This window comes from Pecten maximus, chromosome 6 (assembly GCF_902652985.1).
Source record: "Pecten maximus chromosome 6, xPecMax1.1, whole genome shotgun sequence".
Lineage (NCBI taxonomy): Eukaryota > Metazoa > Mollusca > Bivalvia > Pectinida > Pectinidae > Pecten > Pecten maximus.
In genome coordinates this window covers 2,135,598-2,153,696 of record NC_047020.1, presented here as the reverse complement: position 1 = coordinate 2,153,696, position 18,099 = coordinate 2,135,598, and the positions used below count along the sequence as shown (strand labels likewise).

Sequence of the window (18,099 nt, the reverse complement as noted above, 5' to 3'; positions counted from 1 at the left end):
CTGATAATGTAATACTACCATATCTGTTAATGTAATACTACCATATCTGATAATGTAATACTACCATATCTGATAATGTAATACATGTACTACAATATCTGTTAATGTAATACTACCATATCTGATAATGTAATACTACCATATCTGTTAATGTAATACTACCATATCTGATAATGTAATACTGCCATATCTGATAATATAATACTACCATATCTGATAATGTAATACTACCATATCTGATAATGTAATATTACCATATCTGATAATGTAATACATGTACTACCATATCTGTTAATGTAATACTACCATATCTGATAATGTAATACTACCATATCTGATAAAGTAATACATGTACTACCATATCTGATAATGTACATATATGTAATACTACCAGATCTGTTAATTAAAGTTAATATGACGACCTATATTACTACTTTTTAAAAGTTTAACAGATCAGTGTTTGATTTTGATAAAATGTCAAATATGTCTTCAATTACGGAACTATTGATAAAAGGGAGATAAACGTTGTATTGTAAGACTTACCTGGATAGGTAAAGAATAAAGCAAGGCACAGACACGACTTGACAATCATAGCAAAGTCTATAGAATCTCCTACAAAAATACAAAGTATATAGATAAATATAGACTACATTAACTGTGTAGGGGATCACGGACACGACTTGACAATCATAGCAAAGTCTATAGAATCTCCTACAAAAAATCAAAGTATATAGATAAATATAGACTACATTAACTGTGTAGGGGATCACAGACACGACTTGACAATCATAGCAAAGTCTATAGAATCTCCTACAAAAATCAAAGTATATAGATAAATATAGACTACATTAACTGTGTAGGGGATCACAGACACGACTTGACAATCATAGCAAAGTCTATAGAATCTCCTACAAAAATACAAAGTATATAGATAAATATAGACTACATTAACTGTGTAGGGGATCACGGACACGACTTGACAATCATAGCAAAGTCTATAGAATCTCCTACAAAAATCAAAGTATATAGATAAATATAGACTACATTAACTGTGTAGGGGATCACGGACACGACTTGACAATCATAGCAAAGTCTATAGAATCTCCTACAAAAATCAAAGTATATAGGTAAATATAGGGTACATTAACTGTGTAGGGGATCACGGACACCTTTGTATCTAGATGGTATATAGGTAAATATAGACTACATTAACTGTGTAGGGGATCACAGACACCTATGTATCTAGATGGTATATAGATAAATATAGACTACATTAACTGTGTAGGGGATCACAGACACGACTTGACAATCATAGCAAAGTCTATAGAATCTCCTACAAAAAAACAAAGTATATAGATAAATATAGGGTACATTAACTGTGTAGGGGATCACGGACACCTTTGTATCTAGATGGTATATAGATAAATATAGACTACATTAACTGTGTAGGGGATCACGGACACCTATGTATCTAGATAGTATATATGTTACATTAATTTGAGGTGGTGTTTAGGATCATGGACACCTGTGTATCTAGATGGTATATAGGTTACATTAATTTGAGGTTGTGTTAACGAGATCATGGACACCTGTGTATCTAGATAGTATATATGTTACATTAATTTGAGGTGGTGTTTAGGATCACGGACACCTGTGTATCTAGATAGTATATAGGGTACATTAATTTGAGGTGGGGTTTATGAGATCATGGACACCTGTGTATCTAGATAGTATATATGTTACATTAATTTGAGGTGGTGTTTAGGACCATGGACACCTAATATGTATCTAGATAGTATATATGTTACATTAATTTGAGGTGGGGTTTATGAGATCATGGACACCTGTGTATCTAGATGGTATATAGGTTACATTAATTTGAGGTCGTGTTTAGGACCATGGACACCTAATATGTATCTAGATAGTATATATGTTACATTAATTTGAGGTGGGGTTTATGAGATCATGGACACCTGTGTATCTAGATGGTATATAGGTTACATTAATTTGAGGTCGTGTTTAGGACCATGGACACCTAATATGTATCTAGATGGTATATATGTTACACTAATTTGAGGTGGGGTTTATGAGATCATGGACACCTATGTATCTAGATGGTATATATGTTACATTAATTTGAGATTGTGTTTAGGATCATGGACACCTGTGTATCTAGATGGTATATAGGGTACATTAATTTGAGGTCGTGTTTAGGATCATGGACACCTGTGTATCTAGATGGTATATAGGTCACATTAATTTGAGGTCGTGTTAAGGATCATGGACACCTATAAGGGTTATGGGACAACTATGTATCTAGATGGTATATAGGTCACATTAATTTGAGGTCGTGTTAAGGATCATGGACACCTATAAGGGTTATGGGACAACTATATGTATCTAGATGGTATATAGGTCACATTAATTTGAGGTCGTGTTAAGGATCATGGACACCTATGTATCTAGATGGTATATAGGTCACATTAATTTGAGGTCGTGTTAAGGATCATGGACACCTATGTATCTAGATGGTATATAGGGTACATTAATTTGAGGTCGTGTTTAAGATCATGGACACCTAATTGTATCTAGATGGTATACAGGGTACATTAATTTGAGGTGGTGTTTACGAGATCATTGACACCTATGTATCTATATGGTATATAGGTTACCTACCTTTTGGAAGATTCAGTGTTATTATTTCATTGGTTTCTTTACCAAAAGACTGAAAAAGACACAATATAAAATGATAACATCTGCATTATGGACAGGGTCTGAAGATTAAGAATTTATATCAGACACTTGTTGAAAAATTAATCAGATCAAAAAATGAAGTCCATAATTACGACAAAATGTTATCAACGCCATTTCTTCAATTTTTGTACAGGCCTTTATACAATTGTACCTGACTGTGTATGACATCAATGAAGTCAGTCATGATCAGTATAATAGTGTATCTTTGACAATTTTTTCTGTAAGTGCTTTACTTAAAGTTATCTTCATTATTTAGTTTTGTTTTTTTATCGATTTTGATAAGTTTAGCACTTATTGTAGTTAGAATTGCTGGCTACTTTGATAAGACAGTACTCACCAGATACCCGCAGGCTCCAAATGATATATACATGCTTGTCACAATAACCATGGTACTAATAAAATACCTGTAAATAGATCTTACTGTACTAACGAGATACTAATAAAATACCTGTACATAAATCTCACTGTACTAACGAGATACTAATAAAATACCTGTAAATAAATCTCACTGTACTAACGAGATACTAATAAAATATCTGTACATAAATCTCACTGTACTAACGAGATACTAATAAAATACCTGTACATATATCTCACTGTACTTATGAGATACTAATAAAATATCCGTACATAAATCTCACTGTACTAACGAGATACTAATAAAATACCTGTATATAAATCTTACTGTACTAACGAGATACTAATAAAATACCTGTACATAAATCTCACTGTACTAACGAGATACTAATAAAATACCTGTACATAAATCTCACTGTACTAACGAGATACTAATAAAATACCTGTACATATATCTCACTGTACTTATGAGATACTAATAAAATATCCGTACATAAATCTCACTGTACTAACGAGATACTAATAAAATACCTGTATATAAATCTTACTGTACTAACGAGATACTATTAAAATACCTGTACATAAATCTCACTGTACTAACGAGATACTAATAAAATACCTGTACATAAATCTCACTGTACTAACGAGATACTAATAAAATACCTGTACATAAATCTCACTGTACTAACGAGATACTAATAAAATACCTGTACATAAATCTCACTGTACTAACGAGATACTAATAAAATACCTGTACATAAATCTCACTGTACTAACGAGATACTAATAAAATACCTGTAAATAAATCTCACTGTACTAACGAGATACTAATAAAATACCTGTAAATAAATCTCACTGTACTAACGAGATACTAATAAAATACCTGTACATAAATCTCACTGTACTAACGAGATACTAATAAAATACCTGTACATAAATCTCACTGTACTAACGAGATACTAATAAAATACCTGTACATAAATCTCACTGTACTAACGAGATACTAATAAAGTACCTGTACATAAATCTCACTGTACTAACGAGATACTAATACAATACCTGTAATTAAAAGGCATTTTTCCAGTGAGAGCTGACTTATTACTTGTACAAGTAGATAAAACTAGATGTTTATGACAGCTAAATAGGAAATGAATAATAAAACCTTGAAAAATTAATGATATAATTATCGTTTATAATCACATACTAATTATACTGAATGAGGGGTTCTCATATGAAATGATGGACTATGATCTGTCATTAAATACGAACATAGCTTGACTTTATTTACATTTTTAACAATTAGTAAAATTAACATAATATACTTACTTTTTAAATTGATGTCTTACTTCTGCTGCTAAAGAACTTTCTAATGATAAAATCATACCAGCCCCCTGAAACAGATTGGAGCTATTGTAACAACTGGTAAAGGCCACTAGACTTGTAGTAATATTCTTGACGTTTTGCCTGATATTAGCTTCAGACCTTCAATTAGGCACCATCTTGTGATCAGTAAACACTTGCTGTGACCATTTTATGAATTTTTCTGTACTTAGAAAAAAAATATAAAAAATTGCAGTGTGAACAGGTTACTATGTACTCTACAGCAATGGATTTCTTATTTAAGGCAAGTGTGACCTTGACCTATATGATGTTCATACAAAAGTGTACTCATGATCAATGAAAAACTGGGGGGGGGGGGGGGGGGGGGGGGGGGGATTTTGAAATTCAAGTTAGCCTGATGTATTTGGTTAGGTTAACTAAATAAATAAAATGTGTGGAAATCAATTTTCTGAGATACAGTGACCTTGACTTGTAACTTGGTTTGGTATTGTTTAACATCCTAACCAGATGTTTGAAAAACATTTATGCCTGCAAGCAGGAAATTTCAGAAACTGATGAAGGATGGAGACAATAACAAATCACTTTCTAAATTTCCAGTTTGAGAGTTAGGTCAAATCTAGGAAAGGTTTTCTGTTGTAATGACATCCATCCAGAGACAAACATTTTGTCTTAAAAGTAAAACTTACTTCATAACAATATATTGAAATGGCCAGGAAAAAAGGCAACCCATTGATGGACATTTTCTTTGGATGTATCCTGAAAAAAAATCCAAAAGTCTAATGTTAGCATTTCAATGTTGAGAATGTAGCACATTTACATGTATTGTGAACTACTAACAGTATTAGTGTACTACTAACAGTATTAGTGATCTACTAACAGTATTAGTGTACTACTAACAGTATTAGTGTACTACTAACAGTATTAGTGAACTACTAACAGTATTAGTGTACTACTAACAGTATTAGTCTCATTATAAGTGGGATTATATATATACATGTATATACTTTTCTAGAATGTTGTCAAGAGCATATTGCTTCAATTTTTTTTTTCTTATAATATAAATTTTCCTTACAAACTGATGTAAAAAAATAACAATAAAAAAACAAAAACAAAAAAACACAAAATTCATTATAACTCAAAGTAGAAAATTGCGTAGTTATTACCATTTATTTTTAAAAATATAAAAAGAATTAATTTAACAGGAATTTGATTTATTAAGGAGATATCATGTTTTGATAAGTAAATATTAATGAATCTGTACCAATACCTAAAAACAATGAAATGATGTGTGCAAGTATAATCAACCTGCTGTAAACCAAATTGTCATCAACATCAAAAGCAGTAATGTAATATCACTCACATGTATATTATAACACACTAAAACTGTAAACCAATGGCGAAATAAATCCCCACTTACCATCATAATGGCATCTATTGTGTCACTTAATTTTGACCAATAGCCTAATTGGACAATCACTTGACATTTAACCAATCAAAACCATAACCTGGTATGTTTCCATAGTAATGGTTCTGGAAACAAGTCTCAAATTAAAGGCACCAATAACTTACACCACTTGACCATATGCTATTGGCCCTTACACAAAACAATTTGTGTATAGTGACCTAATTAACGTAACAATCAAAATTTCTGAAAAGTAATCCTGCATGCACTTCAGACTACACATGGTCCCTCACACTCCTGGGTAGTTTAATCAAAATTGATCATTCAAAAGTTTGTGAGTTGTTCCGATGATGACAGACATCCATACAGGGGTGACTCTACCCCCATCCCCCAGACAGGGTGACCCCTACCCCCCTTAGATAGGTGTCTTCCCACCAACCCCAGATAGGGTGAGCCCCACTAGACAGCCCCCCCCCCCTGCAAAGGGTGACCCCCCCCCTCCCCCTTCGGATTCCCCAACAGGGTGATCCCCCTCCCCGAGACATGTGTCCCCCCCCCCATAAGGTAGCCCCCTTAGAGAGCTGTACCCCACCCACCCATCCCAAATGACCTCCCCCCCCCCACCCCAACTGTTTTAACATTACTTAGTAAACAATGATCCATCAGTACAGGCCTGTTCACTATATACTGTGGTGTTTTTTATTTAACTTTAATTTGAATCTTGTGGATCAAAGTACGTAATTCATCTGTTTAAAACTGATCTATCCCACACACCATGATTTATGATGCTGTGATAAATGTGTGACTGATTCTGTTTCATTGTAGTGTTAATCCACCTGTATACTCTAAAATCAACATGCAAGAGAGAGAATTGAACCAAAAGTGCTCCAGACTTGTACTGGTGTGATATATACCATATGTCTATACCGACTGATGACGGCTGGGTCTCCTCCGACAGATAAAGAATAGGCAACATTTCAATATTCACAACATTTATAGAAACTATAATTATTATACTACACAATTTGCTGAATCAACATGTACAGGTTATTAAAAACTTAATATCAGTATGGAAACTTTTGGTTGTGTTTAAAAGATCCAGCCTGCTAGATAAGTTGAATGTCAAAAATAGTAAATACTTTAATACTGAAATGCTAAAAAAAATAATAGTTTTGTTGATTTTTTTTGATATGTCTACTGTTCACTAAGTAATTCCAAAGACCCAGTCTCTTTAAGAAGCTGAAGTAACATTAAGTTATGTGTCAGAATCAATGGGTTACATGTTATGTACAGTATCCTGAAATAAAACCTGAAAAGAAAACAACCAGGAAAAATACATTGCAGAATTTGGAAGAAGAAGTTGGGACAAGCAGTATATTATATAACATTGAAAGTAGCTTAGATGTATTACAATTGAGGGTAGTTTCTTTTCATACATACATGTCATTTTGAAGGCAATAAACAATAATTACTAGCAGGTTAACTATTATAAGCCAGTTTTAGAAAGAGAGATATTTTTTTTTAAACAGAGAGGGAGGGTGCTCATCTACAATAGGTCTACAATAGCAGGACGCTGGTCTATAGTAGGAGGACTCTCGTCTACAGTAGCAGGACACTCCACTTCAGCAGCAGGACGCTCCTCTACAGTAGCAGGGTCCTCGTCTACAGTAGGAGGAATCTCGACTACAGTAGCAGGGTCCTCGTCTACAGTAGGAGGACTCTCGACTACAGTAGCAGGACGCTCGTCTACAGTAGGACTCTCGACTACAGTAGCAGGACGCTCGTCTATAGTAGGAGGACTCTCGACTACAGTAGCAGGACGCTCGTCTACAGTAGGAGGACTCTCGACTACAGTAGCAGGGTCCTCGTCTACAGTAGGAGGACTCTCAACTACAGTAGCAGGACGCTCGTCTACAGTAGGAGGACTCTCAACTACAGTAGCAGGACGCTCGTCTACAGTAGGAGGACTCTCGACTACAGTAGCAGGACGCTCGTCTATAGTAGGAGGACTCTCGACTACAGTAGCAGGACGCTCGTCTATAGTAGGAGGACTCTCGACTACAGTAGCAGAACGCTGGTCTACAGTAGTAGGACGCTCTTCTATAGTAGGAGGACACGATCCTCTATAGTAGCAGGACCCTTGTCTACAGTAGTAGGACGCTCTTCTATAGTAGGAGAACATGATCCTCTACAGTAGGAGGACACGATCCTCTATAGTAGGAGGACACGATCCTCTATAGTAGGAGGACACGATCCTCTACAGTAGCAGGACACGATCCTCTACAGTAGGAGGACACAATCCTTTATAGTAGGAGGACACGATCCTCTACAGTAGCAGGACACGATCCTCTACAGTAGGAGGACACGCTCCTCTATAGTAGGAGGACACGATCCTCTATAGTAGGAGGACATGATCCTCTACAGTAGCATGCTGTAGCAGGACTCTTCTACAGCAGTAGAAGGCTCATTTACAGTAGCAGAGAGCTTCACCTACAGTAGCAGAAGGCTCAGTTACAGTAGCAGAGAGCTTCACCTTAAGTAGCAGAAGGCTCAATTACAGTAGTAGAGAGCTTCACCTTAAGTAGCAGAAGGCTCATTTACAGTAGCAGAGAGCTTCACCTACAGTAGCAGAAGGCTCGTTTACAGTAGCAGAGAGCTTCACCTTAAGTAGCAGAAGGCTCAATTACAGTAGCACCTGCAGTAGCTGAAGAGCTCATCAGCAGCATTTGAGAGCTTAAACCTCACATACATTAGCAGAAGTTTCATTTACAGAAGCTGAAGGCATGCCTACAGTAGAGCAGGACTTGCCTACAGTAGATCAGGACTTGTCTACAGTAGAGCAGGACTTGTCTACAGTAGATCAGGACTTGCCTACAGTAGATCAGGACTTGTCTACAGTAGATCAGGACTTGCCTACAGTAGAGCAGGACTTGTCTACAGTAGATCAGGACTTGTCTACAGTAGAGCAGGACTTGTCTACAGTAGCAGGACTTGTCTACAGTAGATCAGGACTTGCCTACAGTAGATCAGGACTTGTCAACAGTAGAGCAGGACTTGTCTACAGTAGAGCAGGACTTACCTACAGTAGATCAGGACTTACCTACAGTAGAGCAGGACTTACCTACAGTAGATCAGGACTTGTCTACAGTAGAGCAGGACTTACCTACAGTAGATCAGGACTTACCTACAGTAGAGCAGGACTTACCTACAGTAGATCAGGACTTGCCTACAGTAGAGCAGGACTTGTCTACAGTAGCAGGACTTGTCTACAGTAGATCAGGACTTGCCTACAGTAGATCAGGACTTGCCTTCAGTAGATCAGGACTTGCCTACAGTAGAGCAGGACTTGTCTACAGTAGAGCAGGACTTGCCTACAGTAGAGCAGGACTTGTCTACAGTAGATCAGGACTTGCCTACAGTAGATCAGGACTTGCCTACAGTAGAGCAGGACTTGTCTACAGTAGAGCAGGACTTGCCTACAGTAGATCAGGACTTGTCTACAGTAGATCAGGACTTTACAGTAGCTGAAGGCATGCCTACAGTAGAGCAGGACTTGCCTACAGTAGCAGGAGGCTTGTTGACAGTAGCAGGAGGCTTGTTGACAGCAGTAGGAGGTGTGTTCAGTAGCAAAGAGCTTGTTTACATTAGATGAAGACTTGCAATACAGCTGCAGAGAGCTCACTTACATCTAGCTAGACTGGCAGAAGGCTTGCATAACTCGAATACCATTACATGTAGAGAGAGTTTGCCAATAATGATGGTAGATGGAGTTGATTGGTATGATTTTTTCTCTTAACATCAAATGATTTTCTGTACATCAGAGAATCCCATTACATTTCACTGTCACAAATCGGTCTCTGTATTTGTGTGTAGAATACAGGTGTAATTCAATTGTAAATATTTCTTAATCTCTTATATTTATGATGAAAATCATCCAACAATGATTCTATCTTATAATTGTATTACCAGACATTATACCCATTCCGATACAACAAATTTTAATTACTGATATGAACCTTATATTGATGTACACTACAAAAATACCCCAGGTTGAACCAATGAATACCCTATTCCCTGGTTCAACCACTTTACCAAAAGCAAGTAACAGAATTTCTGATGTAACTTACCCACGCCTAAAGAAATGAAAAAGCACAATATGTATTGTTAGAAACAAAAGCAAAAGCGGTTTCTGAAAATAATTAAAACATTATATTGAGCGAATTGAAGATTAGTTTCCAAGATGTGATCAAAAGTTGGCCATGATAAATGATTGATAATGAAAATGTAATGTTACTCGATCTATTCCTTTTCAATATATATTGACCTACTCAATGTTTGAGCTGTTCTATATGATGGTATATAGTAACATAGTTTACTGTATGGGCCACATTTAAACAGGTAGTGTACAGGTACATGCTTGAATTAACTGGATAATTCTGCCATTATGGACATCACAACACCATAATGATCTACCTATAAGTGCGATCATATCTACAGGATATTAGTTTCTGGTAAAATCATGGACCTACAACAATAGGAAATATACCCAGGTAGCTCAAAAGTCTACTAAAAGTCTCGCACATGTTAGTTTTTGTGATCACAGTTAAGGTAATAAAAAAACAATAAATAATATTAATACAATAAAACAGCAACGCAGCACTCTTAAATGACTATAAGATGTGCACAAGTCTACGAACAGAGTGTTTTCAGTTGGTCTCAGTGATCTAATTTAGTCAAATGTTTTATTACATCATCGAGGATTATATCATCAATATAGGCTTGTCAAGGAGGATATGAATTACACTAAATGTTAATGGACACATTGGCAATATAATAGGAACACTACATACTATTAGTTCCTTTTCAAAAAATTTGCTTTTGTCTTCAAACCAGAAAGAAACATCTCTGAATCCAAATTAAAACTGAATAACATTGACAATGATGAAATACAACACCAGATCACACAGAATTCTAAATAAGAAACAATAACAACACAACATTCAGGTCATTAAGAAGATAAGTATCTACAGCTAATCAGACTGAATGTAGCACAATTCAAACTGTTTCACAAAGTTTCACTACACAAGTTTCAATGAGAAATGACTTAATTTCATTAGTTCTGATGTATGAAGTACCAAGCCAACAATCAAAAGAAGCCCAGATATGTGCCAATCACATCTCGGTCCTCTTCATAGCAACTCATTCTGTCATAGCAACTCATTCTGTCATAGCAACCCTCTCTATCATAGCAACCCACTCTATCATAGCAACTCATTCTGTCATAGCAACCCTCTCTATCATAGCAACCCACTCTATCATAGCAACCCACTCTATCATAGCAACTCATTCTGTCATAGCAACCCACTCTATCATAGCAACCCACTCTATCATAGCAACTCATTCTGTCATAGCAACCCACTCTATCATAGCAACCCACTCTATCATAGCAACCCACTCTATCATAGCAACCCACTCTATCATCACAGCACCAATTATACTCACTCTATTTTGTGGATATGATCAAAGTCAAACCAGATAACAACGGCAAAGGCAAGGAGGTTGGAGCACTGGGCCATCAAGCTGGAAAAAATAAAGTTTAAAGTTAGTAGTCACAAGGAGGTTGGAGCACTGGGCCATCAAGCTGGAAAAAATAAAGTTTACAGACAGTGAGTAAGTATTCACAAGGAGGTTGGAACACAGGGCCATCAAGCTGGAAAAAATAGAGTTTACAGACAGTGAGTAAGTATTCACAAGGAGGTTGGAACATAGGGCCATCAAGCTGGAAAAAATAGAGTTTATAGACAGTGAGTAAGTATTCACAAGGAGGTTGGAACATAGGGCCATCAAGCTGGAAAAAATAAAGTTTACAGACAGTAAGTATTCACAAGGAGGTTGGAACACAGGGCCATCAAGCTGGAAAAAATAGAGTTTACAGACAGTGAGTAAGTATTCACAAGGAGGTTGGAACATAGGGCCATCAAGCTGGAAAAAATAGAGTTTACAGTTAGTATTCACAAGGAGGTTGGAACACAGGGCCATCAAGCTGGAAAAAATAGAGTTTACAGTTAGTATTCACAAGGAGGTTGGAACACAGGGCCATCAAGCAGGAAAAAATAGAGTTTACAGTTAGTATTCACAAGGAGGTTGGAACACAGGGCCATCAAGCTGGAAAAAATAGAGTTTACAGTTAGTATTCACAAGGAGGTTGGAACACAGGGCCATCAAGCTGGAAAAAATAGAGTTTACAGTTAGTATTCACAAGGAGGTTGGAACACAGGGCCATCAAGCTGGAAAAAATAGAGTTTACAGTTAGTATTCACAAGGAGGTTGGAACACAGGGCCATCAAGCTGGAAAAAATAAAGTTTACAGTTAGTATTCACAAGGAGGTTGGAACACAGGGCCATCAAGCTGGAAACATCACAGTTTAGAGTTAAGTATTCATAAAGAGTTTGGATTATCATTCAATTTGTTTTTTTTGTTGCTTTATCGTTTATACTCTGACAGTCTCAAAACTGGACCTACATAGCTAGAGACCACAAATGTCCATAATTGACCTTGTGACTTTTGGTCAGATGACCAAATCAAAATTTGATGCATGGTGTGTTACCCAACACACATCTGTTACTTCAGTCTCAATACTGAACATGTAAAACTATATATATCTAGGAACCTACATACTGTCTGACATTTGAAAACCAAGTGATTGGTTGTTTGGTGGCACAGTGGTAACACACTTGCCTTTAACTTAGCTGGCTGGGGTTTGATTCCCCAATTGGACATGATAAGGTATGGGGTCACCTGTCCCACCACATGGGCTTTACCTGGGTAATTATGTTTTTCTCCCACAGTAAGACCCTTCAAGTACTGTACTTCCAATATAAGTTGATATAACTTTTTTAGCAAATGTTGTAAAATAAACATAGTTTACATTTATAACATTACCTCTGGAGAAACAGCGATTACCATATTCTACAATAACTATCAAAATCTAAAATGGCAACCATTAGGCTATATTGATTTTTTGATCATTCTCAAAATCAAACATACACCCGGGAACCTATCTGGAAAAGATACATCAAGTATCTCTCAGGAAATAGTGATAAAAAACTGCTTGAAGAGGAATGGGCAGAAGGCGATACAGTACTAATGAAAGATGATTCAAACAACCAACCATCAACAGATGTTTGGCTTAAATCTGTCAACAGTACAAAATAATATTACCCCTGCCAAATGTACCGAGTACAATGGTAACTTACCTGGTGATGACTAGACTACCCAAATGTACCAAGTACAATGATAACATACCTATTAATGGCTAGACTACCCAAATGTACCGAGTACAATGATAACTTACCTGGTGATGACTAGACTACCCAAATGTACCGAGTACAATGATAACATACCTATTAATGGCTAGACTACCCAAATGTACCAAGTACAATGATAACTTACCTGGTAATGACTAGACTACCCAAATGTACCAACTACAATGATAACTTACCTGGTGATGACTAGACTACCCAAATGTCCCGAGTACAATGATAACTTACCTGGTGATGGCTAGACTACCCAAATGTCCCGAGTACAATGGTAACTTACCTGGTGATGACTAGACTACCCAAATGTACCAAGTACAATGATAACTTACCTGGTGATGACTAGACTACCCAAATGTACCGAGTACAATGATAACATACCTATTAATGACTAGACTACCCAAATGTACCGAGTACAATGATAACATACCTATTAATGGCTAGACTACCCAAATGTACTAAGTACAATGATAACTTACCTGGTGATGACTAGACTACCCAAATGTACAGAGTACAATGATAACTTACCTGGTAATGACTAGACTACCCAAATGTACTGAGTATAATGATAACTTACCTGGTAATGACTAGACTACCCAAATGTACAGAGTACAATGATAACTTACCTGGTGATGGCTAGACTACCCAAATGTCCTGAGTACAATGATACCTTACCTGGTGATGGCTAATGTACCGAGTACAATGATAACTTACCTGGTAATGACTAGACTACCCAAATGTACCAAGTACAATGATAACTTACCTGGTAATGACTAGACTACCCAAATGTACCGAGTGCAATGATAACTTACCTATTAATGACTAGACTATCCAAATGTACAGAGTACAATGATAACTTACCTGGTGATGGCTAGACTACCCAAATGTACCGAGTACAATGATAACTTACCTATTAATGACTAGACTACCCAAATGTACCGAGTACAATGATAACTTACCTGGTGATGACTAGATTACCCAAATGTACCGAGTACAATGATAACTTACCTGGTGATGGCTAGACTACCCAAATGTACCGAGTACAATGATAACTTACCTATTAATGACTAGACTACTCAAATGTACCAAGTACAATGATAACTTACCTGGTGATGGCTAATGTACCGAGTACTAGGATAACTTACCTGGTGATGGCTAGACTACCCAAATGTACCAAGTACAATGATAACTTACCTGGTAATGACTAGACTACCCAAATGTACAGAGTACAATGATAACTTACCTGGTGATGACTAGACTACCCAAATGTACCGAGTACAATGATAACTTACCTGGTGATGGCTAGACTACCCAAATGTACCGAGTACAATGATAACTTACCTGGTAATGACTAGACTACCCAAATGTACCAAGTACAATGATAACTTACCTGGTAATGACTAGACTATCCAAATGTACCAAGTACAATGATAACTTACCTGGTAATGACTAGACTATCCAAATGTACCAAGTACAATGGTAACTTACCTATTAATGACTAGACTACCCAAATGTCCCGAGTACTAGGATAACTTACCTGGTGATGGCTAGACTACCCAAATGTACCGAGTACAATGATAACTTACCTATTAATGACTAGACTACCCAAATGTCCCGAGTACAATGATAACTTACCTGGTGATGGCTAATGTACCGAGTACAATGATAACTTACCTGGTGATGGCTAGACTACCCAAATGTCCCGAGTACAATGATAACTTACCTGGTGATGGCTAATGTACCGAGTACAATGATAACTTACCTGGTGATGGCTAGACTACCCAAATGTACCGAGTACAATGATAACTTACCTATTAATGACTAGACTACCCAAATGTCCCGAGTACAATGATAACTTACCTGGTGATGGCTAGACTACCCAAATGTACCAAGTACAATGATAACTTACCTGGTGATGGCTAATGTCCCGAGTACAATGATAACTTACCTGGTGATGGCTAGACTACCCAAATGTACCAAGTACAATGATAACTTACCTGGTGATGGCTAATGTACCGAGTACAATGGTAACTTACCTGGTGATGGCTAGACTACCCAAGTGCCTGATGAATGTCATAAGGCACAGAGGCGGTAACAACAGTAGGAGCCAGTGGATACTACAAAATAAATAAACATAATTACTACAAATATTCACATTTTCATAAAAGAGATTTTCTACGCATGAACCTGGTATTCATTACGAGAGCTTTACTGTAACAATTTAAGATGTGAACCTATACACATAATATATATACAGTCAAACCTCGATGATTCGAACTTCGTTGATTCGAATTTCTCGCTGTATCGAACTTTTTGCTTGGTCCCAAATTTCCTTACTATATAACGCTACTAACGAACCTATGCATGATTCGAATTATTATAAATCGAAGTTTTCGATGTATCGAACTTTTTTCATGGCCCGTTAGCTACATTTGTATGATATCATAGGTAATTGACATCTCATGATTCGAACAAAAGTTTACCTGTACTGACCACTGGACAGGTGTTGGTCGTGACCCCCGCGGTAAGATTTCCCACTTCTCCCCTAGATGCCCTGACTGACAATAGGGATAACGATAGCGTGTGTTGTCACTCCCGATCATGGGGTTAATTAATAATCAGACCAAATTGATAGATAAAAGGTGTATTTAGAAGCCATGACATTTAATCACTCCGGTAAAACATTTCGGTAGTCGTCTCTGATAATCTTCGCCGCCATTGAAATCAGCGGTCGGTGAGTAAATTTTACGGAACTATAAAACAAGCGGACCAATATTAGCGATGTCTTCACTCATAAGTGTCACATTGCAAACTTATACATAAACATCCAAGTAAATCGATTATTTGTCATTCAATCATGCATTCTCCAACCGATCGGCATTCCGTATTTTATATGCACATAACGTAACCGCATGTGTCTTTAGCAGAAAAGCCTAACGACTTACGTAAGTGTGCATTGTACTTCTTTTGCTTTATCTGTTAAACGCGATATAAGTGTTTTGTAAACGATACATAGTTTGTTTAATTAATAAAATGCTTAGAAATATAATTGATGAAAAGTATTTTTATTTTGTTGTGTTTGAGGTATAAATTAACTTTTGAGCCTGACAGGCGACGATCATCACGAAGACACCGAGGACATGTAACGTTAACATATATGGTCATTATCAAGAAAACATTGATCTATTGTCAACCATGAATAATTCGAAGTCCCGCTGTTTCGAAGTTTTTCTATTAGTCCCTTGAACTTCGAAACATCGAAGTTTGACTGTATCATCCTAGAATAAACTAGATGAAACAGACTGCTCTAGAGCAGTCATGAACATCATCATGACTGTAATATTAAGTGAAGGGAACTTCCACATATCATTATCAGGGTGAGTGGGCAATTTATCAGATCAAAATATTGTAACAAAAGTGAAGTGTCACAAATTTTACAATTTGAATAAGACAAATCACTTTGACTGCTCAATTCACTGACAGCATATTGATTCTGAATGTTTAGTCAATAATCAATTATCATTCAATGTCAATTCATACAACTTACAGTCTCATATGGCGCATGTAGTCAGATAAATTTTCTGTGATGAAGATCAAATAGGCACAGCAAAATCCTGAAATCAGGCGAAAACATTTTTTTATAAAAGCACTCACAAAGGTTCAGGTGTCCACTAATGCTTGAGCTGTACTAATGGAACATTCAAAGGACACTTTAACTATGTCATAGCCCGATAGGCATGATGTCAGATTTATTACATAAATTGATTGCAATTCCTCATAACAAGTCATCAATATTATTCAAAATTTCAGTTGTATTATTGATTGTATTATTAGTCCCCTACTGGTAAAACTTGGGGTGGGTGGGTGGGTTGGGGGGGTGCTTTAATCCCCTAAACACGTTTCCTCTCTGTTCATCATGAACGTACATTGTTACAAGCTTGTAAGTGCTTTAGCGACTTCATTCCTAGAGGGATTTTGATCAAACTAATTACACAATGATAAAGGATCATTATACTATCTCGGAAAAGTTCGAGTTTCTCGGCTTTTGGGTCAAAGTCGAGTACACTGTTACTATTTTTAGGAGGGACTAGTATATTCTTGTTTCATTTAAAATTACTGAGCTTACCTGTCTGTTACCTTAAAATTACTGAGCTTACCTGTCTGTTACCTTTAAATTACTGAGCTTACCTGTCTGTGATACTAGAATAGCTACATCAACAAGAACCCTTCCCGTGTGGCCGAGGGCATAATATCCTGTAACACCAATACATAAAACATAACTCTTGTGGCCGAGGGCATAATATCCTGTAACACCAATATATAAAACATCACTCTGTAACTTGTGTCATATCTTACTTTAAAACGGAGAAACAAGAAGCAGCATGGGTAATTGTTTCTTCAGAAATTAATCACATATTAAACAGACACTGTAAAGATCTGTTCACATCCTGAGAAATATTGAATATATTTCGGCCTTTAAAGCATTTTCATTTCCAGTTATCCTATAATCCTCAACTTTTTATAACATACATGTGCCCAGCAAGCCGATACATTCTGTATATTGCAAAATTAATTTTACAAGCAAAAAATGTTAGAGCCACTTAATTTTATTATAAATGTAGTTATAGTAAAGCTGGTAGTGTATATGAGCCTCCACCAGTCATTGAACTCGCAACCCTTGGCTTGACAATTCACCAGGGATAATCCACCCTTGGCTTGACAATTCACCAGGGATAATCCACCCTTGGCTTGACAATTCACCAGGGATAAACCACCTAGCCTGAAGCTAGAAGCCTGCTTATCTGTTGCTTTACCCATTCAGAGATTTATATGTCAATCTCCACAATGGACAATAAATACTTACCAACATCACCATAAGACAGGACAATAAATACTTACCAACATCACCATAAGACAGGACAATAAAT

At 36.6% G+C, this 18,099-nt stretch overlaps 2 protein-coding genes across 6 annotated transcripts in view; both read right to left on the bottom strand.

The window, feature by feature from the left end:
- Positions 1 to 18,099, bottom strand: part of LOC117328701 (amino acid transporter AVT3B-like) — a 33,291-nt gene that overhangs the window by 12,661 nt on the left and 2,531 nt on the right. For all 5 annotated transcript variants that reach the window (XM_033886195.1, XM_033886196.1, XM_033886197.1 and 2 more), the window contains exons 5-14: positions 17,360 to 17,425; positions 16,719 to 16,785; positions 15,208 to 15,288; positions 11,357 to 11,434; positions 9,982 to 9,987; positions 5,139 to 5,208; positions 4,438 to 4,502; positions 3,092 to 3,158; positions 2,677 to 2,725; positions 544 to 612 (exon numbers count right to left, since the gene is read on the bottom strand). In XM_033886195.1, the coding sequence (XP_033742086.1) occupies positions 544 to 612; positions 2,677 to 2,725; positions 3,092 to 3,158; positions 4,438 to 4,502; positions 5,139 to 5,208; positions 9,982 to 9,987; positions 11,357 to 11,434; positions 15,208 to 15,288; positions 16,719 to 16,785; positions 17,360 to 17,425 (618 nt within the window). The remainder of the gene's footprint in view (positions 1 to 543; positions 613 to 2,676; positions 2,726 to 3,091; positions 3,159 to 4,437; positions 4,503 to 5,138; positions 5,209 to 9,981; positions 9,988 to 11,356; positions 11,435 to 15,207; positions 15,289 to 16,718; positions 16,786 to 17,359; positions 17,426 to 18,099) is intronic.
- LOC117328703 (MAGE-like protein 2) lies at positions 6,488 to 8,925 on the bottom strand. The gene has a single exon (XM_033886199.1). The coding sequence runs from the start codon at positions 8,034 to 8,036 to the stop codon at positions 7,401 to 7,403; it is 636 nt and encodes a 211-aa protein (XP_033742090.1). The 5' UTR covers positions 8,037 to 8,925; the 3' UTR covers positions 6,488 to 7,400.

What these genes read in the sequence shown, in the direction of transcription:
- LOC117328703 (XM_033886199.1), bottom strand. Translation starts at nt 8,036, where the DNA reads ATGTTCTCCTACTATAGAAGAGCGTCCTACTACTGTAGACAAGGGTCC.